At 50.3% G+C, this 27,645-nt stretch overlaps 1 protein-coding gene and 1 long non-coding RNA gene across 3 annotated transcripts; both read right to left on the bottom strand.

Moving 5' to 3' along the window:
* Nucleotides 1–6,880: 6,880 nt before the first annotated feature.
* Nucleotides 6,881–27,617, bottom strand: LOC141998703 (uncharacterized). 2 transcript variants are annotated; one of them, XM_074971658.1, is made up of 12 exons: nt 27,462–27,617; nt 26,540–26,617; nt 25,216–25,899; nt 22,076–22,202; nt 21,028–21,076; nt 20,477–20,617; nt 18,800–18,928; nt 11,578–11,640; nt 10,609–10,687; nt 9,755–9,869; nt 8,898–8,997; nt 6,881–7,690 (listed from the first exon to the last, which is right to left on the bottom strand). In XM_074971658.1, the coding sequence occupies exons 2-12, from the start codon at nt 26,561–26,563 to the stop codon at nt 7,306–7,308; spliced, it is 1,896 nt and encodes a 631-aa protein (XP_074827759.1). In that variant the 5' UTR covers nt 26,564–26,617; nt 27,462–27,617; the 3' UTR covers nt 6,881–7,305. The 2 variants fall into 2 exon arrangements, with proteins under 2 accessions (XP_074827759.1, XP_074827758.1); XM_074971657.1 differs by having other exon boundaries at nt 25,216–25,902.
* Nucleotides 13,657–17,172, bottom strand: LOC141998766 (uncharacterized). Its single transcript, XR_012641912.1, has 3 exons — nt 15,526–17,172; nt 15,340–15,421; nt 13,657–14,886 (listed from the first exon to the last, which is right to left on the bottom strand). It is a non-coding gene; the product is annotated as an uncharacterized LOC141998766 (long non-coding RNA).
* Nucleotides 27,618–27,645: the final 28 nt, after the last annotated feature.

Genomic DNA, 27,645 nt, shown 5'->3' on the forward strand with positions numbered 1-27,645 from the left:
TCCCCTCCTGAGCAATACCCAGAGCCCCCTGGTGGGGAAAAGCGAAGGAAACCTTCTCCCTCCTCACCCCAGCAGTGGGGACAGAAACCTGGCTCACGGGGGATCCGGCCAGAGACTCCGTTTCTCTTCTCTGAAGAGAGAAAGAAACTTCCAAAGCAAAGGAACCAGAGTCAGAGCCCAAACCAGCGTGTCCGAGACCTTTTCCTTGTGATCAGAAAACATTCACTAGCAAACCTGGACTTAAGGCCTGCATTTACTCCAGAATGGATGTCACCATTTGCCCCAGAAGGTGCCCAGCCACTGTGGTGATGGACTCCACAGGAGACCCCTATGAAAAAATAAATGAAAACCAGTATTGCAAGATTAAGCTACAGCCCCTTTACTTCTGGAGGAGAGTAGCCCACACAGGGGCTTAATGTATTACTTTATGTGCGTTTATTACCTTTCACATCTTTAGTCAATTCATAATACAGCTTGTCTACACAGGGGAATTCATTTGGATTAAAGTAGGGTATGAATTTAAAATCCAATAGCTAGACATAATCAATTCTCTGTGTGAATACTCATATTCCAGAATAAAAGCATTTTATTCCAAATTACCGTAACCTGCTTGTGGGGCTGGAAAGCCCACCTTCATTAATACTTCCTATGTATACTTGTGGATTAAGCTAATAAAGTGGATTAAACTAATTTGGAATAAAGCACTCTTACTGCAGAATCAGAACATCCACACAGGAAGTTAAATTAGGAATAGTTATTCCAGAATAACTCCTCATGTAGACTCAAACCCAGGAGTCCTGTAGAGGACCCATTTACACAGCAAAGCAATTGTTGTTGAACTAGTCACAGGGAAAACAACCCCCTAGCCCAAGGTATCTGTCAGGGGTGATGAGATTAGTTGTCATGATTAATAGCTCAGTATTAACCCCGTTATGTGCAGACACAAAGCACCTTCAGGGCCGACTTGGCTGCCAGCTGATCCCAGGCTGTTAGAACCTGTAGGGTAGACAAAGTCTAACCACCTGATTTTCAGAAGTAACTACAGATTTTGGAAGTTCCAGCTTGAGGCACCTGGGGCCTGAGTTTTCAGCAGTACTGAGAACCTGCAGCTCCCAGTGACAGAGATTAGTGCTCATTTCAGAGTAGCAGCCGTGTTAGTCTGTATTCGCAAAAAGGAGTACTTGTGGCACCTTAGAGACTAACCAATTTATTTGAGCATAAGCTTTTGTGAGCTACAGCTCACTTCATCGGATGCATTCAGTGAGCTGTAGCTCACGAAAGCTTATGCTCAAATAAATTTGTTAGTCTCTAAGGTGCCACAAGTACTCCTGTTCTTTTTATTAGTGCTCATGTAACTCTATGTGGTTCTTTGTCCCCATCTAACGGCTAGAACACCCAGAATATTAACTGTTGCAGGACTTTAACCTGAGTCTCTGACATCCTAGGAAAGAGCCCTAGAGCGCTGGCTATAGAGTCAGTCTCTGTCACTTGCTTTCTTGGGCCCAATGCGTATTTAATAGGAAATAGAACTGCTCCAGCAGAAGAGATTTGGAAAACCACCCTGGAGTAGCAAGTCAGCAGGGTACACAGGTGGGATGGGGGAAATCTGGGCTCAAATCCCTGCTCCAAATCAGGCAGGGCAGTGATTTGCATTGGGATGCCCCACATCACAGGTGAATGCTTTAATCCCCAGGCTAGTGGCTATAATGGGGGCTCTCTTCCTGGTTTTTCACAAGATTAGGCATCTAACTCCAGGGTAAGATTCACGGTTGAGAATCTTGAGTTGGTGGAAGGGCCTGTCTCTGGCCCATCAGTCAGGAGCCGAAGACCCAGATCAATAGGGTTAGGTGTCTATATGCTTCTGAGGATCTGAGCCCTCAGCATATCCCATTCCTCTGCACCTCATTTTGGGCTAGTTTAGGCAACTCCCTGCTCAGCAAGCTGGCTTCTGAACAGCCCTTTCCTAGGGGCCTCACACAATGCATGGGGAGCCTGGGACCTAACTTGGGCTGAGAAGCCCACTAGGTAGTAGGGAGTTTGGTACTGCAATGCCTAAGTACCCTTATGACACTAGCGCCTGGTCCGTTAGCACAGGCAGGAGCTACTCATGCTTTCAGTTCGAGGGGTTGAACCTCACGGAGGGCCTGACAAGGGCATTGTTACACTCAGTCCCTTGGAGGATTAGGCCCTTGTGTTTCTTAAGGTGGGCACCTGAAAAATGGAAGCTGCTTTTGGAAAGTGTGGGGATAAGAACCTGGAGAGGACTGAGGAAGAAAAAGATAGAAATAAAGGCTGATCCAGGGGTTAGAGCAGTATCCTTGAACAGTGGAGGTCTGGGTTCTCTTCCCTCTCCCACCATGTACTCGCTGTGTCACTCTAAGCATGTCAGTCAGGCCCTGTTCAGTGGAAGCTAGGAACTCAGATACTATGGTAACAAGGGCCAGATAGCTATGATAGATGGACTTGGGAGATGTGGGTTCAATTCCTAGCTAGGCCAGTAACTTATTCTCACTGTTATTATGGATGCAATTTTTGTCAAGGTGATCATCCCTGTCACGGAACCCATGCATTTTACCACTGATTTCAACTTGACTGTGAAAAGACGGAAGTTATTAGTTCTTACTATAAAGTTAAGCAGTGTTTGAAAAAGAAAGTATTGTTGAAATAAATCAATCCATAAAATTCCATAGCTTCCTTTTGCAAAGTAAAGAAAACTTAAGGCTTGTCAACCAGAACATTTAGTTCCCTGCAAGCTTGCTGCGGACCAGCTGACCCTGTGCACCCTGCCTACAAGCATTAGTGGTTTGTTAATGTGCTTTGATCTCGTCCCCTTTGATAATATTGACGTTTATTTATTTATCACAGCACTGTAACAGTTAAAAGGAGGCTTGGAATGATTCAATTTCTATCTGGAAATGTTGGCAACCGTCTATTTTGCCATACACACACAAACCCATGAAAGAACATTTCCATCTATAATAATCAAAATGTACAGATAGGCAAAGTAAGAAAAATGCTGCTTGAGAACTTAGGAGAGTCAAATTCCAGTGAGTTAGACTTCTGAATTAGGGTTATCACAGATGCACTCACACATGAATAGTAAAAGCAGTTGTGATTTGTTGATTTAAGGATGTTTAGTTGGTATGTGAAGGGATAGCTCTGTGGTTTAAGGATTGGCCTACTGAATCCAAGGTTGTGAGTTCAATCCTTGAGCAGGCCATTCAGGGATCTGCGGCAAAAATGGGGGATTGGTCCTGCTTTGAGCAGGGGGTTGGACTACATGACCTCCTGAGGTCCCTTCTAACCCTGATATTCTGTGACAGGTGATATAGACAATTTGTATTTTAACCGTTGATAAAGTGTTAACTTTTTGAATCTCAGCTTGTCTATGTCATTAAATAATTCTCTGCCCACAGGCGTCATTTCCTGCAACTGTGAAAATTTAAATGGATCAAAATCAGGAAAAAAATTGCTTAAAAATAAACATTGATATTATCGGTCAAAATGGTGAAAATAAAAATAAAAATTGAATTTTATTAAGCCTCGTTAAAGAAATGAACTGTAACAACTGGTTAATGTGCTTTGATCAGCTCCAGTGTCAAAGAGGACTAGATCAAAGTGCAGTAATGAACTCTTAACGAGCTGCAGCAAGGCCCACGGCAGGCACATGTAAATGTTTCCATAGGCAAGCCCTGCTTGTTTAGAAGAAACATTTTACTGTTCATAAATGCACATTTATGTTCACAGTCAGCCTTTATTACAAAAATTTTTGTTGCCATGGCTCGAAATGATCTATTTTTCACCATGACTGTGCTGCGAATTAGGCATAATTTTACTGTCACAAAATCCTATCCATAACCATTATTACCACCCCGTGTCTCAGTTACCAATCTGTCCTTACTTCACAGGGTGCATGCAAGGACAAAATCCACAGATGATTGTCAGGCGTCCAGTGTGAGGGCTGTATAAGCCTTAAGAAAGGTAAGCACAGACCCAGTTCTGCTGGCATAAACCCCATTGACTTCAGGCAGGTGCATCCTGCAGAAGACTCAGGGTATGTCGACACTAGAAACGCTATAGCGACATAGCTGCAGAACTGTAGTGTAGACACTAATTACAGCAACGGAAGAGGTTCTTCCGTCACTGCAGTACATCCACTTCTCCGAGAAGCACTGTCTAGGTCAGTGGAAGAATTCTTCTTTTAACACAAGAATGGAAGAATGGATCTAGATTGTTCTCAGTGGTAGCAGATGACAGAACGAGGAGCAATGGTCTCAAGTTGCAGTGCGGGAGGTTTAGGTTGGATATTAGGAAAAACTTTTTCACTAGGAGGGTGGTGAAACACTGGAATGGGTTACCTAGGGAGGTGGTGGACTCTCCTTCCTTAGAAGTTTTTAAGGTCAGGCTTGACAGAGCCCTGGCTGGGATGATTTAGTTGGGGATTGGTCCTGCTTTGAGCAGGGGGTTGGACTACATGACCTCCTGAGGTCCCTTCCAACCATAATATTCTATGATACTATGATTCTGTCAATACAGTGCTGTCTATGCCAGGGCTTAGGTGAGCTTAACTTTGTTTCTCAGGGTGAATTTTTCACACGCCTGAGCAATGTACGTAAGTCAACCCAACTTTCTAGTGTAGACCAGTACTCACTGAGGAATGGTTTCCTCTCCATGACATGAACAGGCCCTGAGTGCAAATGTTTGGCTCCCTCTCGGGGAAAAGTGACTCTGTCCACAGACAGCCCACCCCAAGCTCGTCCTCTCCAAGGACTAGAAGACCATGTGCCGAGGAAACGGAAGGCAGAGTCTGCCTGATATCCCCAAGAGATTTGACTCATACTTGTGTTCTGGGCTTCAAGGAGAGTCACTACCGGGAGGTGGAGGTAGGTGATGGGACGGCTGGGCCATAGGGGTGGCCAGGGAGATGGTGAGGGGGAATGGGGAGTTCAGTGTCAAGCCAGAGGAGGGATCTGGACAGTGGGGCTGTACCGAGGGCAGTACTGGGCTCTCAGCTCCCCGCACACCCCTCTGGCCTTGAATGAGAGGCCAGGGGAAATCGGGGTGCATCTGGACTATGACTGAGGGGAGGTGACATTTTACAACGCAGACTCTGAGGTCAGTTCTTCAACTTTGAAGCTTCGTTTGCTGGGAAAATCCTCCCTTCCCTCTGGCTCACATCTCCAGGGTCTGGTATCTTGTTGAGAAGAGGGTTCAGAGCTTTTGCTGACTCCGCATAACAAGAACCTGCTTAATATGCAAGGCAGTTATCCCATTAGGAGTTAGGCACCTAAATGCCTTGGAGGAGTTGGGCCTCCATCACTTGAAATCTTCTCCCCTGACATAAGTGAAGAGGATCCAGGAAGAAAACAAAAGGGCCTTGTGCTTAACAGAAGGCAAGCGGCGAGATATGGTTTCAATTCCTGGCTCAGTCACAGACTCTCTGTATATAAGAACATAAGAACAGCCATACTGGGTCAGACCAAAGGTCCATCTATCCCAGTATCCTGTCTTACGACAGCGGCCCATGCCAGGTGCTTCAGAGAGAATAAACTGAACAGGCAATCACCAAGTGATCCATCCCCTGTCACCCATTCCCAGCTTCTGGCAAACAGAGGCTAGGGACACCATTGCTGCCCATCCTAGCTAATAGCCATTGGCGGGACTTAGCCGCCATGAACTTATCTAGTTCTTTTTTGAGCCCTGTGATAGCCTTGGCCTTCACAACATCCTCTGGCAAAGAGTTCCAGAGGCTGACTGTGCGTTGTGTGAAGAAATACTTCCTTTTGTTTGTTTTAAACCTGCTGCCCATTAATTTCATTGGGTGACCCCTAGTTCTTGTGTTATGAGAAGTAACGAACACTTCCTTATTTACTTTCTCCACACCCATCATGATTTTACAGACCTATATCACTTCCCCTCTTAGTCGTTTCTTTTCCAAGCTGAAAAGTCCCAGTTTTATTAATCTTTCCTCATACGGAAGCGGTTCCATACCCCAATCATTTTTGTTGCTCTTTTCTGTACCTTTTCCAATTCCAATATATCTTTTTTGAGAGGGGGCGACCACATCTGCATGCAGTATTCAAGATGTGAGCAAACCATGGATTTATAGAGAGGCAATATGGTATTTTCTGTCTTCTTATCTATCCCTTTCCTAATAAGCAATCTTTGAGCAAGTCCCCTGGGGTAAAGTTTTCAAACATGCCTAAGACTTGGACCTCAGAGGTATTTAGGCTCTTAATGCTCACGATTTCAATGGATGTTAGGAGCCTAAATACCTTTGAGGATCTGGGTCTAAGTGACTTAGGAGACATTGATGTTCAGCGGGACCGAGGTGTTACTGAACATCTTACCCTTAGGCCTAGATAGGCACCTAACTCCCATTGAAACCCACAGACTTTAGGAGTCTAAATACCCTTGAAGATCTGGCCCTTAGTCTGTCTGTGATTTGGTCTCCCATGTAAAAAGAGGGGATCAGAATCCTTACTGCCTCCTGCCCTTTGTCTGTTTGGTCTATTTACACTGGGAGCTCTTCAGAGTAGAGACTTTCTCACAGTGCATGCCTGCAGCTCTCAGCACAATGGGCTCACAGTCTCCATTAGGATACCAAGGTTCTGCTCTAATACAAAGACCAGAACACTGGCAGGCTTTTCTGCAGCTGGACGGGGGGTGGCTGCTGAACCTCCACTCAGAGGAGCTGCACCAACCGGGGGTGGGGTAATTTCACAGGAGAATGGCAGGGAAACAGCAGCAGGAGCTGTGGCCATTGGGATGAAGACAGGCTCACCTACCCTCACCCCTACCCCGCCCAGGCTGGCAGAACCAGCAGCCCCATCAGAGAAGACGCTCTACCCACCCCAGGCATTACACAAAATAATTCTTTATTGAGGATTTGTCCAAAGCCCTGAAGCCGAGAGTAGCAAAGCCGAGGCCTGTTCCTGGGGAGGGCAAACCTCAGCATCTCTCTTCAGAGCCCCCGTGCTCCAGAAAGGGTGCTGGTGTCAGTCCTCTTGGCCCACGGAGAGTCTGCGCTCTACTGACTGTGGTGTGGGGAGGCTGCGCAGGGCTGCGGGGGCTTTGCCTCCCTGTCCTCCTACTCTCAGTACCTGGGCAGAATTTCAGATCTTCTGCTGCAGTCCCCAACCATGGTTCAGTCATTATCCCCACCCCTCTGCTAAGTGCTTTAAGTCCCACTCTCAGCAGAGTCCAGCTGGAAGGCAGGATCCTGCTGGGATCATCTCTGCCAACATCCCCCGTGGTTCAGCCCCCAAGCACTGGTCAGACCTGGATCCCGCTCGGCGTGGCCTGTTACTCGGCAGAGGCTGCGATGGGGGACACCGGCCCTTCCGCCTTCTCCGTTTTGCAATGGCTCGGTGCAGGGATCTCCAGCTGCTCTGTGGAAAGTGGGCATGGCGCACATGGGTGGTCCTTGGTCGGTGTGTCCTCACCGAGGCTGGAGAGCGGGGATGGCGCGTCCCAGTGGCCGGGTGCTGGCATTTCCAGCATAGGCTGGGCCGGGCCGGCAGCCACCTCGGGATGGCTCTTGCTTTTGTGTGCGGTGACGTTGTCCTTCTTCTCAAACTTCTTGCCACAGATGTCACAGGAGAACTGGTAGAAGGAGTCTGCATCATGCTTCTTCATGTGCCAGTTGAGGGAGGCCTTCTGACGGCAGCTGAAGCCACAGATCTCACACCTGTGGGTGGGGAAGGGGATCAAGAGGAGAGTGTGGAGAAAGCCGGGCAGGGAATCAGAGAGAGAGAAAGCTCAGAGTGGGATGCACAGAGGAGACAGGAACACAGGAATTGCCAGACTGGACCAGACTCAAGGCCCATCTGGCCCATTATCCTGTCTCTGACAGAGCTCAGCACAAGATGCTTCAGAGCAAGGTGTAAGAACCTCACGGTGGCTAATGTGGGCTAATCTGGCCTGCATGTTAGGTCTGGTCCCGGGCTCTAATGGCTAGAGAACTGGCTTAAAGCCTGAAGCAGGAGGTTTAATCTCCCTTCCAAAATTGCTATTGTTCATTATGGTCATTCTCAATATTCTTGTTTCCACATAAATGTCCAATCCCTTTTTGGAATCTCACTAAATCTTTGGCCTCAGCAACTTCCTGTGGCAATGAGTTCAACAGGCTATTCACTACTCCCCAAACTTTTGAGGATCGTGCCCCCCCCCCTTACCCATCTGCCCCTCCCCTTGTCGTCCCCGGAGCCCAGGTTGGAATGGTGCCGCGGGTTGGGGAGGCGGGGAGGTGGCATGGTCAGCGGAAGGGGGCCGAGGCTGGGGGTGGGGCTGGGAGCTGGGCTGTGGCCAGGGGTCGAGGCTGGGGACAGGTGCGGGAGTGGACCCGCAGCTGAGCTGCAGTGGGTGCCAGCAACCGGGCCCGCAGCCAGGTGTGGCTCCGCTCCCGGCCTTGCCCCCAGCCTTGGCCCTGGGCTGGGAACAGAGCCGCGGCTGAGGCTGGGGACTGATGCGGGGCAGGGAGCAGCGCTGTGTTGAGGCTGGGGATGGGACAAGGCATGGGGCCAGGGATGTGGCTGGGGGTGGGACTGGAGCACAGCTGGGAGCAGGAGCTGGGGGCTGGCCTGGGCCCCGCTGTGTCCTCCCAGACATTTCTCCACGTCATCCCTAGGGGGGCAGGCTTTGGGGACCTCTGGTCTACAAGTATCTAATGGGTGTAGACATCAAAGGGGTGAGGGGGAGAGGCCTCGTCTGGGGTGTAGTTAGGAAGAGGGCCGGGACAGCCCTAGGGACTGTATCCTCCAGAACTGGATCGATGGCACCTAATCAGCCATTTCCACCTTTGGCCTCTCAGTGCTGCAATTCTTAGGGACAGAGAGAGCTCAACGCAGAGGAAGGACCCCAAGTCACAGAGCGAGCCAGCTGGGTTTGCTACTTACTGTATGGGTTTCTCCCCCGTGTGGATGCGTCTGTGGACGATCAAGTTGCTGCTGGTGCGGAAGGGGCGGGCGCAGTACTCACAGATGTAATCCCGTTTGTCTGCAGGGGGAAGGAGAGCAGATTACTGGCTGCACTGGGCAGCGGGATGTAGGGCAGGGCATTTTACCCAGGTGGAAGCAAAGGTAGGGACGAGAGAAGGGCAGTAGGTCCAGGGGACAAAAAGCAAGGGGTTGCCAGAGCAGATATTGGTAGTGAGTCCAGGGCTGGAATGACAGGGGGACCTGCAGGTTGGGATTGAGGAGCAGTGGCAGAATTGTGTGTGTAGGGGGAGCTCAGGAGCAGAACAGCAGAGGATTCTGTGGGTCCAGACTGAGATGCATTAGCAGCACTGGGGCTAGAATAACAGCGCTGTTTGCAGGTCATGACTGAGAGGCACCTGCAGAGCTGGGGTTGGGTGGGAGGGAATCCCAGGGCTGGAATAGTAGTGGGGGCTGTGGATCAGGACTGGGGGGCATCGGCAAAGGTCGAAAGGGGGAGGGGGCCCAACCCAGGGCTGGAATACCAGGGGGCCTGTGGGTTGGGATTGAAATGCATTGGCAGACCTATGTGATTGTGGGGCTGGAATTGAGGGGCATTTGACAGATGATTGTGTAAGAGCCCAGGGCTGGAACTGAAGGGGAGCTGTGGGGCTGGACTGAGGGGCACTGGCGGGGGTTTGTGTGTGTGTGTAGGAGCCCAGGATCTGGACTGAGGGGCCCTGAGAGAGCTGTGTGCGTGCTGAGGTGAGGGGGAGCCCAGCACTGTAGCAGAAGGCAGGTGCTTTGAGGCTTTAGCCCCTGTGCTCAGGCACACTGACCGCTGTGCAGCTTCTCGTGCTCCTTCAGGTGTTTCTTGAAGTTGAAGGACTTGCCGCAGCTGGGCTCAGAGCAGGTGAAGGTCTTCTGGTGCACATGCTGGTATTTCTTGTGGTACTGCCGTTTGGGGGTTGAGGAGAAGCAGAGGGTAGGGTCAGCTGCCGCCCAGAGACCCCACAGTCCATCCTCCCTGGTTCATACCTAACTGAGCGCCCTACCACAGAACTGGGAGTCAGAGGGAATGTTTGATTTGATTTTGGGGCTGGACCAGCAGCCCCAATACAGGGGGTCTCCCTGGTGCCACTCAGCTCTCTCTGTGGGACAGCAGAGGGAAGCCATAACTCTATGACCCATTCAGCCCCCAGCCTTTCTGTGGAGGCTGCAGCAAAGGAGGCCGACTGGATCACGTTCCAGAGTCAACTGCAATCAGTGGGAATCTCACCATGGATGTCGATCGGCTCTGGGTTGGGGCCTTAGCCCTGATATAGAATCTTGTCCTGCTGGGAACTGAGGACACACGGACTCGTTTCACTGAACAGCCAGTCAGATGGGAGCGACCGGGGCATATGTGACAGCTCCCATTTGGGCTGGGGATTGAAACGGGGATGTCCAGAATTAAAAGCATAAGTAGCTACAGATTGAACTATGGTAAGACCATCGCAGACTCCTATTCTCTGTGGATCAGGCACAGAGAGGGACCCGTAACATACGTTCACCGGTGGGTCACACTGAACTGATTGTCAAGCCCGCAGCTGGGCTGATACCATAATGGTTTTAGGCCACGTATCCCAACAGGGACCAGGCGGTGCTGGGGGTGGGTCAGGTGCCCCTCCCCTCAGGTCACCGTGTCACTCACGTTCAGGTACTGGCGGTTGGAGAAGATCTTGCCGCAGCCCTCGAAGTCGCACAGGAGCATCTCACGCTTGGTTGCCTTCCTGCAGAGAGGAGGGGGTGAGGATCTTGCAGGTATTGATGGAGCCAGGATGCAGTTCAGCAGCCCCTCGGTTCTCAAACCCTCCCTCGTCCTCTCCTCTCCCCGCTGCAGGGGCAAGAGCCGTGTCCTCTGCAGCCACCTCCCTGGATCTTTCCCTGCTCACCAGCTGCCTTCGTCACCTCTCCTCTGCAGCTTGTGATGTCTGGATGAAGCCCCCTTCATCTCCCTGCCTCACCGGCTCTCCAGCTCCTTTCCAAACTCTTTTTTCCCATCTGTGCCCATCTGCTCTGGTCTCTCGGTCAGCTGTGCAAAGTATTGGGGGTGGAGTGGTGGACAGATTGGACAAAGCACACCACTAGCAACGGGGATGGTGTGTGGGTTGGGGGCGCTAAGGGGTAGGTTGCATGCCCTGTGGAAGACGTCAACCAATGGGTGCAGAGGGGATGTGAGAAACGCCAGGGAGTATCACTAGCTGTGAGCCTATGCAGGGACAGAGAGGGGTGGTTGCAAGGGGGAATGGACAGGAGACCAAGTGGCAAGAGGACTGCACATCACTGGGGCCATTGAAAAGTATGTTAGGTAACGGGCTGTGGGAAGCAGTCCCTGGTGTGTGGCTCTGGGGCTAATGGGGCTTTTCCTCACCTCTAAGTCCAACTGGAATGGCGCTGCAACCCCCACCAAGAGGCCAATCCAGACAGAGCGGGAGATCCCACCCCTGCCCAACTACTCCCCTTTGCAGGAGGTACCACCTGCTGTTCAGTGGAATGGGGAGTCCAGCCGTGGGGAGCAGGGATACAAGGGACTGGTCTGCAGCCCAGCTCTGCTACTATAAGGGCTCTAGGGCAGGGCAGCCAGCAGAGTCATGGCCAGGGTTCCAGGCCAGCTTCCTACCTGATTCTCTTGGGGCCGATCTGGGCCACATCCTTGTTGCTCGGCTGTCCCCGCTTCTTGCGGCTGCAAAGGAAGAAACAAACTGATTGGGTGCTCCCAGAGGGGGTGTGTCTCTCCTCCTCCTTTCTCCCCATGTAGTCTCCCTTTCCCCTGTTCTGTGTTTTCCTTTTCTGTACACCCTTCCCCATCTCCACCATGAACATCTCTCTCATCCCCTCATTGCGAGAAGGCATAGGAGACGAAGGCTGCCTGGCCTGGCCTTCTCTGGGGCAGGGATCTCCAGCTACCAGCCTCCTCCTACAGGAAGGGCTTCTGGTGCCAGATCTCACGTAGCTGGCAGAATCCAAGGGTGCCCAATCGCCCCTTCTCAGGACTCATGTGGCCTTGGCACAGGAAGACGAAGGGTTCCCTGTCCTTTTTCTAGCAAGCACCAGATGAGGGTTGGAAAGGGATCCAGAGCATTCGGCCAGCTCAGTGCCCTCCACGGAGACACCAGGAGTCTTTCGCCCTTTGTTCACCTCAGACACCCAAGTCCTCCCTATAAGACCAGACTTTCCACCAAAGCTCCAGATTGCCCCAGATGAGAGCATCCCTGGGAAGTCCGGTCAATCCTGCCAAAAAGCCACTGAGCCTGTGGCACTGAGTGACAGGGTTTCATTCCAAGCACCCCTAAATCCCAGAGGGCAGGGCGGCTCTGGTCTACCCTGCATCTCAAGGACCCAAAGCAAACCCTGGTCAAAGGAGATTTCAGGGTGGTCACCCTAAGATTGCTCTGGCATCTTACTGGACCTCCAAGCCTCACTGACGCCCACATGGACACAGCAACGCCTCCCAGGCACCGGGAAGAGCTCCAGTTTGGCCCAGCACTATGAATTTCATGTCTTGAACGTCAGGTTGGTTTGGAGGCCAGTGCTCAAATCGTGAAAGATCTTAAAATGCCTAAGTCTCATTGAAATCAATGGGAAATAGGCACCTAAACATCTTTGAGGATCAGGGCCTGGGTGTTTCCATGGACTGCTAGGCTTTAGTTGTAGGCTGGGTGCACACCCCCATCTTTCTGATAAAGGGTAGCCCTGCCGAAAGGATACAGGACTCTCTCCAGCTCACCCCCCAGGCTGCTGGAGTCACTAGGGTTCAAAAGTTAAAGGTTTACACAGTAGAACCTCAAAGTTACGAACACCTCCGGAACGGAGGTTGTACGTAACTCTGAAATGGTTCATAACTCTGAACAAAACGTTATGGTTCTCTCAAAAGTTTACAAGAGAACATTGACTTAATGCACCTTTGAAACTTTACTATGCAGAAGAAAAATGCTGCTTTCCATTTATTTTTTTTTAACAGTTTACATTTAACACAGTACTGCACTGTATTTCCCCCTTTTTTTTTGTGTGTCTACTGGGGCCTGATTAATTGACTGGTCAGTTTGTAACTCTGGTGTTCATAACTTTGAGCTTCTACTGTAACTATAAAAACACACAGGCAACATCATGCCACAATATATAAATTGCTTTAAATCAAACCTCTAAAATGTTCTCAGGCAGCATTTTTCGTACTTTGCCTTTCTGTAAATTTTCAGTGGATTTTTTTTTGTTGGTTTGTGTGTATGTATGATGAAATGGATGTTTATTGACATTGAACAATAACAATCTAATCTTTCCAAGCCTAAATATACCGCAGGCGTGCTAGATACAGCTGAGCTCAGTGCCTTCCTGCCCTGTGAGAGGCTCCAACATTCACCAGATAAGCTAGCAGAGGACAACTTGTGCAATGTTACAATTGTTGGGTCTCTGTGCTCATAGTGATAGTACGTTTCCATATAAGTAACCTCAGTTTGTCTGGCATACAAAAACTATTACACACCGCAAGATCCTATGTGTGTGTCTAACATGGCAAGGAAAAAGAAATTGTACAACACTATATTTAGAAATAGCATGTGTTCATACAGTTAACAGACTACATTGGAACAGTTACACAAGAGGGCAGAGTTAAGGTTACATGTGCAGCCTTTAACATTCGCCTGACTTCTGCGCACTCATGGTCATGGATTTCCAGAGGAGACGAGCACAGCCTGCTCCCCTGACTTTCAACTAGAATCTCAAGTGCTCAGTGCTTCTGAAAATTAGGCCTTCGGGGTTAGTTTTTCAAGAGGACTCAGCAGCTCCCGAGGTCCTGATGAACATTTTGAACATTTGGCCATAACCATGCAACCAATACCATTCTCCTAATGGCTTTTTTGGTATCATATTTCCCAATTTTTAATTAAAGTAAAAAGATGGACAAAACAATAAGACCGAAGGAGAAAGCATCACTCTACAATTTCAAAGCTCTGATGGCTTGTAATAGAGATGTAAACAGAAAATTTAAGACCTTCAATGCAGTGTGGACGTATTTGGTAGGACACCCCCGAGATGCAGTCATCCTAGGGTTCCTAGGCACTACGGTAATACAAATAATAATGAAATGATAATAAAACTTGACTAGGTCAGTAGAACCAAGCTGCTCTTGGATAAGTCCATCGTTTGCATGATAAAAATAAAGAGCATTAAAAACCTTTAGAAAAATCCACTCTGGACATTAAATAAGACAGAAAATGATTTTATTTCTGTGCTGTTTGACAGTTATTTTAAATACCTACTCCTCACCGCACAAAATAGCTACAAGTTTCCATTATAGTGGAAGTTTCCATTTATAGTGTAAATAAATACAATTATCCGGTTACAAACATGATTAAATTTTATTATTTACGAACAATAAACAGTCTTTAAACACACTGTATTGCAAATAATACAGTTAAGAAAAAAAGATTCAGTCGTAATCACGTAAATCTAATATTTTTAAACACATAGAAAGTTTGGTCACATACACTTAAGTTTGATCTAATTTAAAATGTTCTGTCTGCATTATCCACCTTCCAAGGTAAATCTTGCAGCCACTTCGCTTTTGTTGTTGTTGGTCTATGATGGAATGTCCTGAAAAGAGAAAGAAGTTAGAAAATAGCAAAATTGTCATTTTGGTGAAGAAAACAGATGTTAAAAATCACGGACGATCTGCCATGTTCACTATGTAAGATGCAGGCTATGCAGCTTACTTTGCAAGTGCAAGTTGAGGCTGCTCAACGCTTTGCAATACTGTATATTGCACACAGGCATTGTCATCAGATTGGGATGACGGTACTTACAGAAGGAGATGAGAGTCATCTGCGAAGGAACACACACTCCAGTATGCGACGTGCTCTTGATGTGCTTTCTCTTGCTCCTCTGATTTTTTTTTTTTCTGTCTCCATGTCCCTAGCTGCTGGTATCATAATGGCTACAGCAAAAACCACACATCAATGTGTAACTAATTTGATCAAAACCATTACTTCCTTTAAACCTTAAAGGGACACCACAAACAAGTTCAGTCAATCTTTAAAATGCGTGAAAAGTTCAGGTGCTCTACATTTGATTTCAGTGGGAGTCTGATATCTATCCTACTTAGTTAGGCATGTCTGAAAATCCCACTAAGCACTTACACACCTTTGAAAATCTGGCCCTAAAAGATGATTAACAGAGTGCTCTCAAATGCACAAAGTAAAGAAACTGAAGGAAAAAGAAAGATTTAGAGGGAAATAATCTTTTTATTTCCAGTGATTTTAGAGATTAGTTGTAGGTAGAAAGTTTTCAGACACAAGCATGATTTTTGAGTAGATGGTGTACCTCTAATGGTAAAATTAAAATGCTGTAAGGAGAGGAAGGGGGAGTGCAAATTAAATACATAATTTACCATTATTGTCTGCTGTGCTTCAATTAATACCTCCAGAAATTGTTTTCTACTGGTCGCAAATTGTTACTTAGTTTCACAGCCCCTGTAAAAAAGACATTAATAGACTTTCAGTACAGAACTGAAGTCACAAAAACATCTAGAAATGAAAAAGGCAGAAGAGCTGTAACTGTGCATGTTAATACTTACTTGGTATGTGTTTGGGTGTACATTTTGGGGCTTCTTTTTCCCATAACCCCCACAAAAAATATCATTGTGAAGAGACAGTTGAGGATGGAAGACTGTTCACACTTAATTCAGCTAATTCCAAAGGAAATGCTTTTACACCTCCCTATGTAATAAAAACATGAGAAAGTCTGGAAAGACAGAGTTAGGGTCTATAATTAATTCCCTGGTGTTATGTAAGGCAGCAGTTCATGAAGGGACTTAAGCATATGCTTCTTTTTAGGCATATAAGTAGGCCCATTGACTTCTATGGGACTATACAAGTGTTTAAGCAGATGCACCATTGTCAGCCCTTGTGATTTTATTGAGAGTCTTGTGATATTTGGTGTTTTTCTTAAAGCCCCAGCTCCCAGAGTCAAGTGATCACAGGCATTTATTTAGATAAAATAAAAGTTTCTAGCCCTTATGCTTGGAAAAAAAACATTGAAACTGTGTCCTGAGTGTGACCTAAAGGCTCAGAAACCAGAAGAGAAATTTAAAGAACCTATAATTTATTGTTAGAAAAATAAAAAAAAAAAACCCAAAACCCCACAACCAAATCAAATACTCATGATTTTTGAGATGTGACTCATTACTTCTGTACACTTGAGATCGGCAGTACTGACTTTCAAATACTTTGGTGACTTGGAGCCTAATCATTCACTAGGGACCTGACCCAACTCGCAGTGATTTATTGCAAGTCATTCCTCTCACCTCAATAAAGGTTGCATTAGGCTCAGTCACCCCAAGCAGTTTCCAGCACCCACCCAAGCTTAACTTGGCTTCCTTGGATCTTCAGAGATTAACTCAACTATCAACATCATAGTACTGAAACCAACACATCTTCTCAGCAATGAGCAAATTTTCAGCATCATTTATCTAGAAATGTAATAACAGAGGGCTCTTCAATCTAACAGACAAAGGTATAACAAGATCCAAAAGCTGGAAATTGAAACTAGACAAATACAGATTATTAATAAGGCACATTTTTAACAATGAGGGTAATTAATCCTTGGAACAACTTCCCAAGGGTTGTGGTGGATTCTCCATCACTGGCAATTTTTAAATCAAGATTGAATATTTTTTTAAAAGATCTGCTCTTGTGCACACAAGAATTAATTCAGGGAAGTCCAGTGGCCAGCATTATGCAAGAGGTCAGACTAGATGATCACAATGGTCCCTTCTGGCCTTATAATCTAAGAAACAATACGCTAATGCATACATCATTTTCTGCATAAAAGTATTACAAATTCACACTAGCAGCTTCAGTGCAGAGAACCAGACACTACACTGCTGAATATTTATTATCATTCTGTGATGGACCCCTATGAAAACTACAGCATTAGTTTACTCCTGGGGGAATTCTGAGCCACTGCGCAAGTGCAGAATTAATGCCTCCCAGAGATATTTTTTCCCCCTGTAGAATAATTGATTCTGATGGGGAGGTGAAAGGAAACTGCAATTACACTTTTCATGCACTAGGGGCTGATGTGATGCCAGAAGAGAAAGCAGCTAACTCACGGGTCAGAGCACCCAGCCATGGAGTGGGAGGGGACAGAGGCTGCCTTCCTCACAGTGCCGTGCCAGGTGAGGAGGCATGGGATATTGAGGGGGGCAGAGTGAGGCACATGGTGTTCCTGGGGCAGGTCACACAGACTGAGGTTCCGAAGGGATAGTGGGGGTGACAGTCTGGGGCGGGAGCACAGGAGCTAGGCATGGGGGGAGGTTCCCCAACAACTCCCCACCCTGCAAAAAAACCTGTTCCATACTTCTCCCACCCATATCCAGCAACCCTCCAGATTCACTCCCAGGCTCCTTCCCAGCAATTACTTCCCTCTCCCTCAGCTCCTTCATTACCCCTGAAATCCCCAAGCCTTTGCACTGCTTCTCAACGGTGTGGGAAATACTTTTCTGTATTGTACTTTAAATACATTATTATCAAAGTTCTGTATTAATATGTCCGGTAAGGAATCTATTTGACAAAAAACATAACCTGAATCTTTTTGTTGTTGTTGTCTGTATTGTTACAGACAAACTTGCTGTCAGGTATTTTGAAATAAATTACCAAAATAATTGAAATTGGCGTGATTATATTGTATTATTTTGACAAATAAAATATGCAGAATTTTAAAATACTGTGCACAGAATTTTAAATATTTTGGTGCAAAATTCCCCCAGGAGTAACTACTTACACACTGAAGCCCTATTTAGCCATTCGCCTCTTCCCTGGTGAGCAGGATAGTGCAGTACACTATGGCCACTTTGTACCACTTGGGCAACACAGAGGCCATGTTCTGGCCCCACATGGCCAGAGGAGAAATCCCTTTGTGTCAGTGGAACTCTCTCCAGGGAGGGACGGCTCCTGTGGAACCCTCCCTGCACTCTCTGGTGCTGTGGGGGGAGCTCTGATATATCAATCCTCCATTGATGTTAGGGATCTTATGCCGGTGGTATGAGTTAGAGCAGTTGAGGAGCTTCTCCAAGTTATGCAGAGGGCAGACGGTGCAGGATCAGGGAGCTGTAACTGGTTCCCTGACAGCTCCCCCTGCATTGAATGGAACTGTGACGTGGGCAAACTTCAGCCCTACTATATTCTCTCTCTCTACCCAGACACTAGTACGCTTGTCTCCCTCGCTGTCCCATTGTTCCATCACTGGCTCCATTGCCATTGAAGTCAATGGAAACAATCTCTATTAATGTCAACGGGCTTTGCTCAGGTCCTCACATAGCTCCCATCACAGTGGCTAAACATCCTCCGTGAGCAGCACTGGCTAGGTACACAGAAGCATTCGTCCATCAACCTAGCTGCATCTAATCAGGGGCTAAGTCGGCATAGCTATGGCGCTTAGGGGTGAGACAAGTTTCACACTCCTGAGTGATGTAGCCATGTCGATCTCCATTTTAAGTGTAGACCATGCCTGAGGCACCCAGCGTGGTGTGGAAGACAGCTCTGCGCTGGGAATTGGCTGCGGTTTGGTCTGGCTGCTATTGACAGGGGTCTGCAGTTACAGAGCACAGGACAGCCCCATGCACGCCCTCGGGCCTCTAGCTTAGCCAGCATTCGAAAGCTCTGGGGTTGGGAAATGCAGTCGCTTCTCAGATGGGCCCAGAGCCACTTGGATGATCGAGCTGAGATAGACAAACAGACCTCAACCCCTTCCTTCTCACTCACCCACTTCTCGCCTTCCTTTCTCCTCTCCCTATGTGCTCAGGATCCCCCTCCTCACCTGGATCGGCCCTCTGCCTGTCTTCCCCTCACCTGGATTGCACCGCCTTCTCCTCAGAGGGGCTGCCGTTGGCTGGACTCGCCTCGGTAGGCAGCTGCGCACCCTTCACGGGTCTCTTGCGGCTCTTGTTCTGGCTTTGTTCTCTTTTCAGCTCGGAGTCACTGGATGGATGAGATGGACATAGGAACTGGTTACAACCTGTGAGAGGGGGCTCTCTATTGGCAGGTGAAGCTAGACATGGGAAACAGAGGGAAAGCAACCCAATGCCACTCAGGGAGAGGCACACAGACTAAAAGCATCTCCTCCAAGCCAGCGCTAAAGGAATCAATGTATTATTCCACGTTCACGCCAAGTTAGAGCTGAGAGTTTAGTCACACAACAGTCAGGGTTAGATTTGTCAGAGCAGCCTTCCCTCTGCAGAGTACGTTTAACAAATGGGTCTCTCATTTCCACTATCAGGACAAAGTCACAAGGAAGCTTGGGAGGAAGGATGGGATTGTGGTTAAGGTACAAGACTGGGTGGCAGAACACCTGGGTTCTGTTCCTAGCTCTGAAACTGACTCACTGTGTGGGTGAAATCAGGGGCCTTTATCGATCAGATCCCCCTTGTGGCAAGGTGGGGAGCTACACCAACTTGGCTCCACCCCCTGATGCTGTAATACTCTGTGTTTGTCAAGTCCTTGTTACAACCTGGCTTTTCCTGGCCAGATCCTCAGCAATCTCTGGCCCCTTCAGGGTGAAGGGGAGTCAGAAGTTCCATGGCTCTAGTAGGCGTTACTCAGCCCTAGGTCTCCTGCGTTTAGAACCTTCTTCTCCATAAGCCCCTGGCTGGAGTATGCAGGGGAGCCCAGGCCAGCCCAACTCACCGGGTTCAGCCCAGGGCCCGTTTGGATCAGCCAGAACCAGTCTTTGTCAGCCTCTTGCTGTTATATCCTGCCTCTCCCCCTCTGTAGGCTTCCCCGCTTCTCTCTTTTTGGAGTGTTAGCCGTTCACCAGCCTGCTAGAGGGCGGCTCTCTAGCAGCTGCCTTTCCTCTCGGAAACTCCCCTACTAACTGAGGTCCTTAATTTTTTTATCATGTCCAGGTGCTTCCCTGCCTAATTAACTGCCTCCCAGTACCCTCGGGTGAACCTGAGCTGCCTCATTCCCCATTGTGGAGCCTGTCAGAGCTGGGCTGGGCCCCTGAGCCTTCAAAGGGCCATCTACCCTCTGACATTGCAGTGGGCAAATCCCTTCCCTTCCTCTTACCAGTAATGAAAACAAGGTCCCTGGCCCTGGGGAATTTACAATTCCAGGGCCAGATTCTGATCTCACTCATACAACTGAGAATTAGGAGCATATGCTCTCAGCAGTGGTGTTTAGGAGCATCCCGGGGTACCACAGCTGCCTGTGAAATCAGAGTGAGGCCTCAATTATACCAGCAAAGTGTTGGCAACCACAAAGCAGGGAGCAGGTGGGAAAGGGCAGAGATCCAGGAAAAGCTACGGAGAGAGACACCTTGTTCTGTACGCGCCCTGTGAGTTCCTGGGTTAATTGTTAATGTACAAAAGGGCCACGGAAGGTGAAGGGACAGAAGACCAAAGCTGTGGAATTACATCAGAACGAACATACACAGAATCTTCGTAAAGTGCAAGACTTCGGTCCAGCCTGGCAGCCCTTCAGAGAGCAGTGCAGTCAGCTCCCTCCCAGCCCAGCTCTAGCATCCCTTACCTGTCCAGCGAGGGGTGGTAATTTTCATTGCACAGGTCGTCAGTGTAAGTGAGGTCATCTTCTTCGGTGAAGTCTTCATCCTCGTCCTCTTCCTCTTTGGGGTCAGGCACCTCCTCTGGTTTATCTTCCAGTCCTGGTGCACTGCAAGAATCAGATGTCAAGAGAGGAGGTTGGACGGAAGCGCATCTCCCTGAGCCGTGGCTCTGAGAGGGAAATCTCTGAGGACTCTGTGGGTCCTGATCCCACCATCTCTCCTCACAGCCTGATGGCCATCCTGTCTACATGTCCCTGTCAGTCACTGGTCTCTCTGCTGAAGCTGTTCACAACAGGGCTGATGCGTAATAATAGGGATGGGGCAAGACTGTCCCTCTGGGAACTGCCTTGAGAATTCAGCAGTTAATTTCGTACCAGATGTTGTCAGACGGGAGGGACTCTGGGTCATCGCACTGCTGGGGATACAGGACAGCTCCTCTCTAGTCCTGGGAGCATACGCGCAGGGGATAGGTGAGCACCAGGGACAGATGATGAGGAGAAGAGCCACCGTCACTCACCTCTCCGGCTCTATCCCTTCCATGCCAGCCTCTGCCTCTGCCAGGGGAGCTGTGGGGAGAGAAACTAGGTGCAGTCAGTTGAAGGGTGAGATGGAACCATGAAGCTGAGATCTGCAGAGAAGAGACGGGGAAGGAAGGTGCAGCTGTGGGAGAGAGGGTGCAGGGAGGGTTTGGGAGGAGAGAGCAACGCAGAGTGAGAAGGCCCCGAGGAAGGGAACTAAATCCTCATTCAGGGTATAAACCAACCACTAACAGGCCACAGAAAGGGGGCTAGGAAGAAACTATAAACAAGTTGTTCCATAATTGTCCAAAAGGGGGTTTCTTGCCCCTCCTATGAAGCACCTGATACTGGTCACTGAGGGATAAAGGGCTGGATGGACTCCCCCTTTCCTCAGAGTTGTGGGGATCCGAGACCCACGGCTCTTTCCCTCACTCGAGCCGGGAGATCATGTCGGGTTTGGGAATGAGAAAATCCTGCTGAGGGGGGAAGAACATGGTGGGATGGGGTGAATGAATGGTTTGTGGAATGTCTGTTACAAAGAAAGTTCCATGACTTAACCCGGCCCCTCTCCTACGCTGTGGGGACGTGGCATCGGACTACGGACATGGGAGACCCTTTGGAAGAGTCGGACATGCTTCATCCCCTGGAGAATATGCTGGGATCTGCACATGCCAGGTGACCCAGCCACAACACTAACATCAAAACACTTAGGCCAGATACCAGGCTGTAGCGGGGAATGAAACTTTCAACAAAAAGACTTCTCTTCAGAAAATGAGATTTGGTTGAAAATTATTTCATTTGCAAAACAGTTTAGCTTTCAGTTCCATTTTTAGAAAATATTTTGAAATGGTAATTCTTTTTTGGGAGAAAGAACTCTGCCAGAGTTCTACTTTCTCCCGTCTCTCCTTTTCCACCTGAAAAGAGGGGGAGGAAAGTCGAAGAGCGAGATAAATTAATAGTGAAGTGTTACGCTGAAGGGTTAAGCACTGAACGTGATATTTGTGGAGAGAAAGCTTCTAATACCCAAGGGAACAAGGAATCCCTTACCCAGCGAGGTCACACTCTCGTAATTCTCCTGCATGACGTCCCTGTAGAGGGCTCTCTGACCTGGGTCCAGCACAGCCCACTCCTCCTGCGTGAAATATACAGCCACTTCCTCGAAGGTCACCTGCCCCTGAAACAGCCACAGTTCCCCACTCAGGACCAGCTCCCCAGTCACAGTCCCACCTGCCCCAGACTGTTCTAGTTTCCTGTTTACTTTCAGTAAGGCTTATAGTATCCCTAATCCCCAAGTTAGAATCTCCTCCCTACTGCTCCCATATGCTGCTCAATGCCTCACTCACTCCTGGTCTAACATCTCCCCACTCATCATTCAGGCCTCTGGCTATTCCCTCTGCTCACAGGCGCTGATTTTTATTTTTCCCGGTGAGTGCTCCGCCTGAGGCCCTGCCCCTTCCCACAAGGCTCCGCCCTCACTCTGCCTCTTCCCGCCCCCTCTCCCAAATCCCCTGCCTGTCCCTCACTCGCTCCTCTCAGTCCCCTTCCCCAAGGCCTCCTGCCCGCCCACTGCTGGCTCCTCTCTGCCCTCCCTTGAGCCCGGCCAGCCCGGGGGCCCCACTAAACAGCTGATCGGCAGCCAACCCTGGCCCGCCCAACAGATGTGGCTGGTGGGTGCTGAGCACCCCCTATTTTTTTCCCGTGGGTACTTGAGCACTGGAGCACCCACGGAGTCTGTGTCTAAGCCTCTGCTACCTAATGCACCTTCAGTCTCCCAGGATGAGGGTCACTCGTCAGTATGTGAAACTGAGGTGGTTCTCACTGGGTTCACAGGGACCGACCAAGCAAATCTATGGAAGCTCCACATAGAATTCCTCCAATGCAGGCTCCAGCAGGTGCGAGATGGAGCCCTCCTGCTCTTTATTCTCACCCAGCCAAATGAAACCTGAACCTTCAGCATCTGGCTCAGTCCACAAGGTTAATTTCTCTCTTTGGTTCCCTCCATTCCCTCGGGGGACCGTGCCACCCTGTCATGCTATTTTATGCATGTGTTGCTGGTTTACTTTTGAGAATCTTGACTCTCCTTCCTGCCGCCCGCCCCGCAAGCTCTGGACTAGAGGTGGCCTGAACTATAACAGTGAACAGCTGCATTCTTTGCTTTACAGCAATGAGTCTCAACCTTTCCAGACTACTGTGCCCCTTTCAGGAGTCTGATTTGTCCTGTTTCACCTCACTTAAAAACGACTTGCTTACAAAATCAGACATAAAAATACAAAAGTGTCACAGCCACTATTATGGATAAATTGCTGACATTCTCATTTTTACCATCTAATTATAAAATAAATTGATTGGAATATAAATATTGTACTTACATTTCAGTGTATAGTTTACACTGCTCTATACACAAGTCATTGTCGATATGAAATTTTAGTTTGTACTGACTTTGCTAGTGCTTTTTATGTAGCCTGTTGTAAAACTAGGCAAATATCTAGATCAGTTGATGTACCCCCTGGAAGACCTCTGTGTCCCCCCAGGGGTACACGTACTTCTGGTTGAGAATCACTGCTTTTCTTTTTAAAGACAACTGGTTCAGTTAGTGTTATACAGAAGGTTTGAAGAGGATAAGTTTATTTGGTGGGGAAAAAAAATTTTAAAAAATGGAAATGTTGCATTTTGTCTGACATTTTCCTTTTTAAGCTGTTTTAAGGTTTGGTGGGGGGTTTTTGAAAAAAAAAAACATTAAAAACTTCTGTTTCCTTTTTGTGGGAAAATCCCCACTTTTCTGTCAGTTTTAAAAGCTCCTTCCCCTGTTGGAAAAAAGATCAAGGTAATAAAAAGGCGGGGGCAATAAACCATCACTTGAAACCTTTAAACCTGGCATGGGGCACTGTCAGCAGACAGGATACTGGGCGAGATGGACCTTTGGTCTGACCCCGAGTGGCCGCTCCTATGTTCCAAGCGGACGTCTCTCTGTAAAAGTTGGGCTCTAGTTGAACCACAAGTTGCTGGGTTCTATGAAGGCCTCCTGGGGTGGGAGTCTCTAGTCTGTGTTATGCAGGGGATAAGACTAGAGGATGATCATAATGGTTCCTTCTGGCCTTAAAATACAGGAGTCTCTCTTTGGCGTGCTGGTCATGCCAACGTTTCTGCAGCAAGCACCTTCACTCTGTGCTCCATACTGCCTGATTCATGGGGAGGCGCTGCCTGTGAAACTCCACCGAGCCATGACGCTGCTTATTACGCTAGCTGCCGTCACCTCCCCGTTGTGCTGGTCTACGCAGCTGCTGCCTCATCTTAAGACTGTGAGCATTTGGGGGCAGGCGCTGTCTCTTGGTTCTAGGTTTTCACGCTATCCAGCGCAATAGGGCGGGGGTCCCTAGGGACTTCAGCAATGCACAGAGTAAATAATAACTATACCACTTCTGCTGACATGCACGCACTTGCCCACGACCCCTCACGCAGGGTGCACAGCGAGACTTGCTGGACAAGGATTTTGCTGGCCTGGCCCAGGTCTCAGAGGGGACGTTTCGATACGATGACCCTTCCTCTCATCTGTGGGATCTCGTTCAGGCCGAGGCCCCCCGAGCAGGGACGGTGGAGCCTTCCCAAAGTCTGGGCGGGGAGGGGGGGAGAGACCCCGCCCCCTCTGTGGTCCCGCCTCTTCCCCCAAGGACCTTCCAGCAGCTCGAGCTCAGCTGGGGAGCTGCGGCAGCTCTGGGGAGCTGCAGACCCTCCCCCTGTCCGGGGTGGGGGAGCTCAAGAGCAGCCCCTCGCCTGTGTCCCCACCCAGGGCATGTGGAGGGCCCACAGTTCCCTACAGCTGCACACATGGCTCTTACCCCAATCCGGTTCTGGCCGGGGCCTCAGAGCCGCAGCCTGGCCATGGTAAGAGCTGTGCGGGCAGCTGTGAGGAGCCGTAGACCCTCCACCTGCCCTGGCTCCAGCTGCCGGCCTGGCTGGGGAGCAGGGCCTCGGTGTGGGGATGGGGGGGAGGAAGGGCAGGGGTGGGGCCTATGACGAAAGTAGATGGGCCATGGGCCCCTGCCCCACAGCATCATATCAGGGGTGTGTGGGGGAAGACATTTTATCCTTTGATTTCCCATCAGATCTCTCTCCCCCACCATCCCTTCTCAGTCACACGCCTGGCTCTGCCCCCGCAGCATTTCCCCACCTCGCGCCGTATCAGCTACCTGAGCAGGCTGGGTTGACTCCCCTTGCCCCAGGCAGGCTTCAGCCAATGCAGCCGCCTCCTCGCTGCTGTGGGGCTCCCTCGCCGTCACCCAGGCCCGCACGTCCGGCCGCAGTGCCCCCAGGAACCGCTCCCGCACGACGACGTCCACTATCTGCTCCTTGGTGCGCTCCCCGGGTCGCAGCCAGAGCCGAGCAGCCCGGCTGAGCCGGGCTAGCGTCTCTCGGGGAGCTTCTCCGGGCCGGGCAGCGCCTGAGCGGAACTGCAACCGATGGGCTTCCTCGCTGGCCTGCTCTGAAACGGCCGCCTTGCCCTCCGCACGGCCCCTAGTGGGACCTGTCCCCAGGAAGCTGCAGGCCTCAGGTGCCTCCCTGAAGAACGAGGGAACCTCGTCCCCATGAGGCCAGTCACGGGATGGCACCGCCTGCTCAAGGCCTGCGGTGTCTGCCGCTTCCCGAGACCAGGGAGGCGTCTGTGCCGTCCTCAATGGAGAATCTTCCCCCTCCGAGCATCCCAGCAAGGACTGGGACGGCGTCCGCGGGGATAAGGGCCAGCCAGGGCTCTGCTCCTCAGCCTCGCTCTCCTCCCTCTTGGGATGCTGGACCGGGATCCCACAACGCCCTTCCCCCAGGGCACGGGGTTCTCCCCACATCCCAGCCGCCGGGGTCTCCTGTTGCCCCTGGTCCTGCTGGGAAAACGCCGGGGTTGAAAAACTTGGACCAGCTACACGCAGAGTCTGTCGCTGCAGCCGAGCTGATGGGGCTGTTGCCTTAGTGCGGGTGCTGGAGACTCATCACACTTTTATATCCTGAGGTTCAACCCTCACAACCCACCCAGCTGGGGGGGGGAGGAGGGGGTCGTGGCAGCCTCCATAACAAGACTCATAAGCATAGGTGCCGACTCCATGGGTGCTCCAGCCTCGGCTCAGCACCCACCAGCTGTTCAGAGGCTGGGGGAGGGGCTTGGGCAAAGGCAGAGAGCACCAGGCGGGGTCTTTGAGGAGTGGGCAGAGCGGGGGTGGGAAAAGGCGGAGTGGGGGTGGAGCCTCAGGGGAGGGGGCGGAGCACTCCCAGGGAAAAATAAAAGTCAGCACCTATTCTTGCTCATAAGCTAGACAGAGGGGGAGCTGGGAATACCACAGCACCCATGCTATAGTTTTCCTCCCAGTGGGCCTGTTCCTATAAACCAGGCTCCAGATCACGCAAGTCCCAGCACAGGTCTGTCACCCCCTGCCACCCACTCACCACCATCTTCCTCACCCCCCTGCGTTTTCTGCCCCTCTCCCTCCAGGAGGAGACCCCATAAGTTCCAGAAATATCCCCTACCTGAGCTGGTTCCACAGCAGCCATTTCCCTTCCCAGCCCCCCGGGGAGCCAGGGACAATCCGGACCTGATTCTGCAGCCTGTCAGGGCGAGAAGGGAGGTTTCAAAAGGGCCTTGGTACCATTTCACACCCCGATTCCCTCCTGGCTCTTTCTCTGCAGACAGATGCTCTAGACACGGGGCAGTCACTAAGCGGACCGCTGGCCAGACCCGCCCTGCCAGATGCTTTTGAAGGGGACCCCACAATCTTTTTTATGTATTTATTGTGAGTGTGATTGTGATTATATATATATACACATATGATTGTCTCTGGAGTCTGGACCTTGAGGAAGAAATTTGGACCCTGACTCTGCCCCACTTTATTACAACACAGACCCAACCTCTCCCTCGAGGAGGGAGCGCATTTCAACCCACAGTCTGAACCAAACCCGAGAAAGGAGCCGCTCTGGGGGATCCCCCCTGACACGGTCCCCGGGCAGCGCATCCCCCCAGCAGCGCGGGGACCAGGCAGAGGCAGGAACTGGCTTTTCCTCTCCCTGCTCCTCCCCTTCTCCCAGGGAAGTCAATCTGCCCGGGGTGCTGCAGGGAATGGGGCTGGGCGGGGCTGGGAGCCGGGACCTCCCTCCCCACTGATTGCTCCTGCTGCCCCTGCCAGTCTCTGCCCCCGTCTCCCGCCTGTCCCCTCCCCTCGGGCTGGGAGACTCGGTCCCTGGCCCTGGCCCGGGCCCGGGGCGGTCGCTCCCCCGGCGCTGGCTCGGCTCCTGCAGGCGCTCAGTGGGGCAGAGCCCGGGGCAGGGAGGGCAGCAGCTCCGGGACTCGCAGACCCCCGCCCCCCCGGGAGCAGAGCTGGGGCGAGGAGGGGCCGTTGGTGCAGAGTCACTTTCCTGCCCGGCCCCAGCCCTTTCCTCGGGTCTCTCCCCTCACCTGCAGGCTCCGGCTCAGCTGTCGGCAGAGCGGGGTTAATGCAGGTCGCTCCCCGCACAGCTGGGAAGCAGGAGCTCCTCAGCTCACAACGGAGCGAGCAGCGGCTGCATCTGACCCAGGAAGCTCAACCCCCGGTCTGCTGAGCAGAGAGAGCTCGAGCCCTAGGAGCTTCCCCTCCTGAGCA

This window comes from Natator depressus, chromosome 14 (genome assembly GCF_965152275.1).
Source record: "Natator depressus isolate rNatDep1 chromosome 14, rNatDep2.hap1, whole genome shotgun sequence".
NCBI lineage: Eukaryota > Metazoa > Chordata > Testudines > Cheloniidae > Natator > Natator depressus.

Bases quoted from the DNA above. Each gene is read 5' to 3' on its own strand.
- LOC141998703 (XM_074971657.1), bottom strand. From the start codon at position 26,563: ATGGCTGCTGTGGAACCAGCTCAG. The intron at 25,903-26,539 runs GTAGGGGATATT...GCGTTTTCCCAG, and splicing joins CTGCTGTGGAACCAGCTCAG to CAGGACCAGGGGCAACAGGA. The intron at 20,618-21,027 runs GTGAGTGACGGT...TGATTCTTGCAG, and splicing joins GAAGGGATAGAGCCGGAGAG to TGCACCAGGACTGGAAGATA.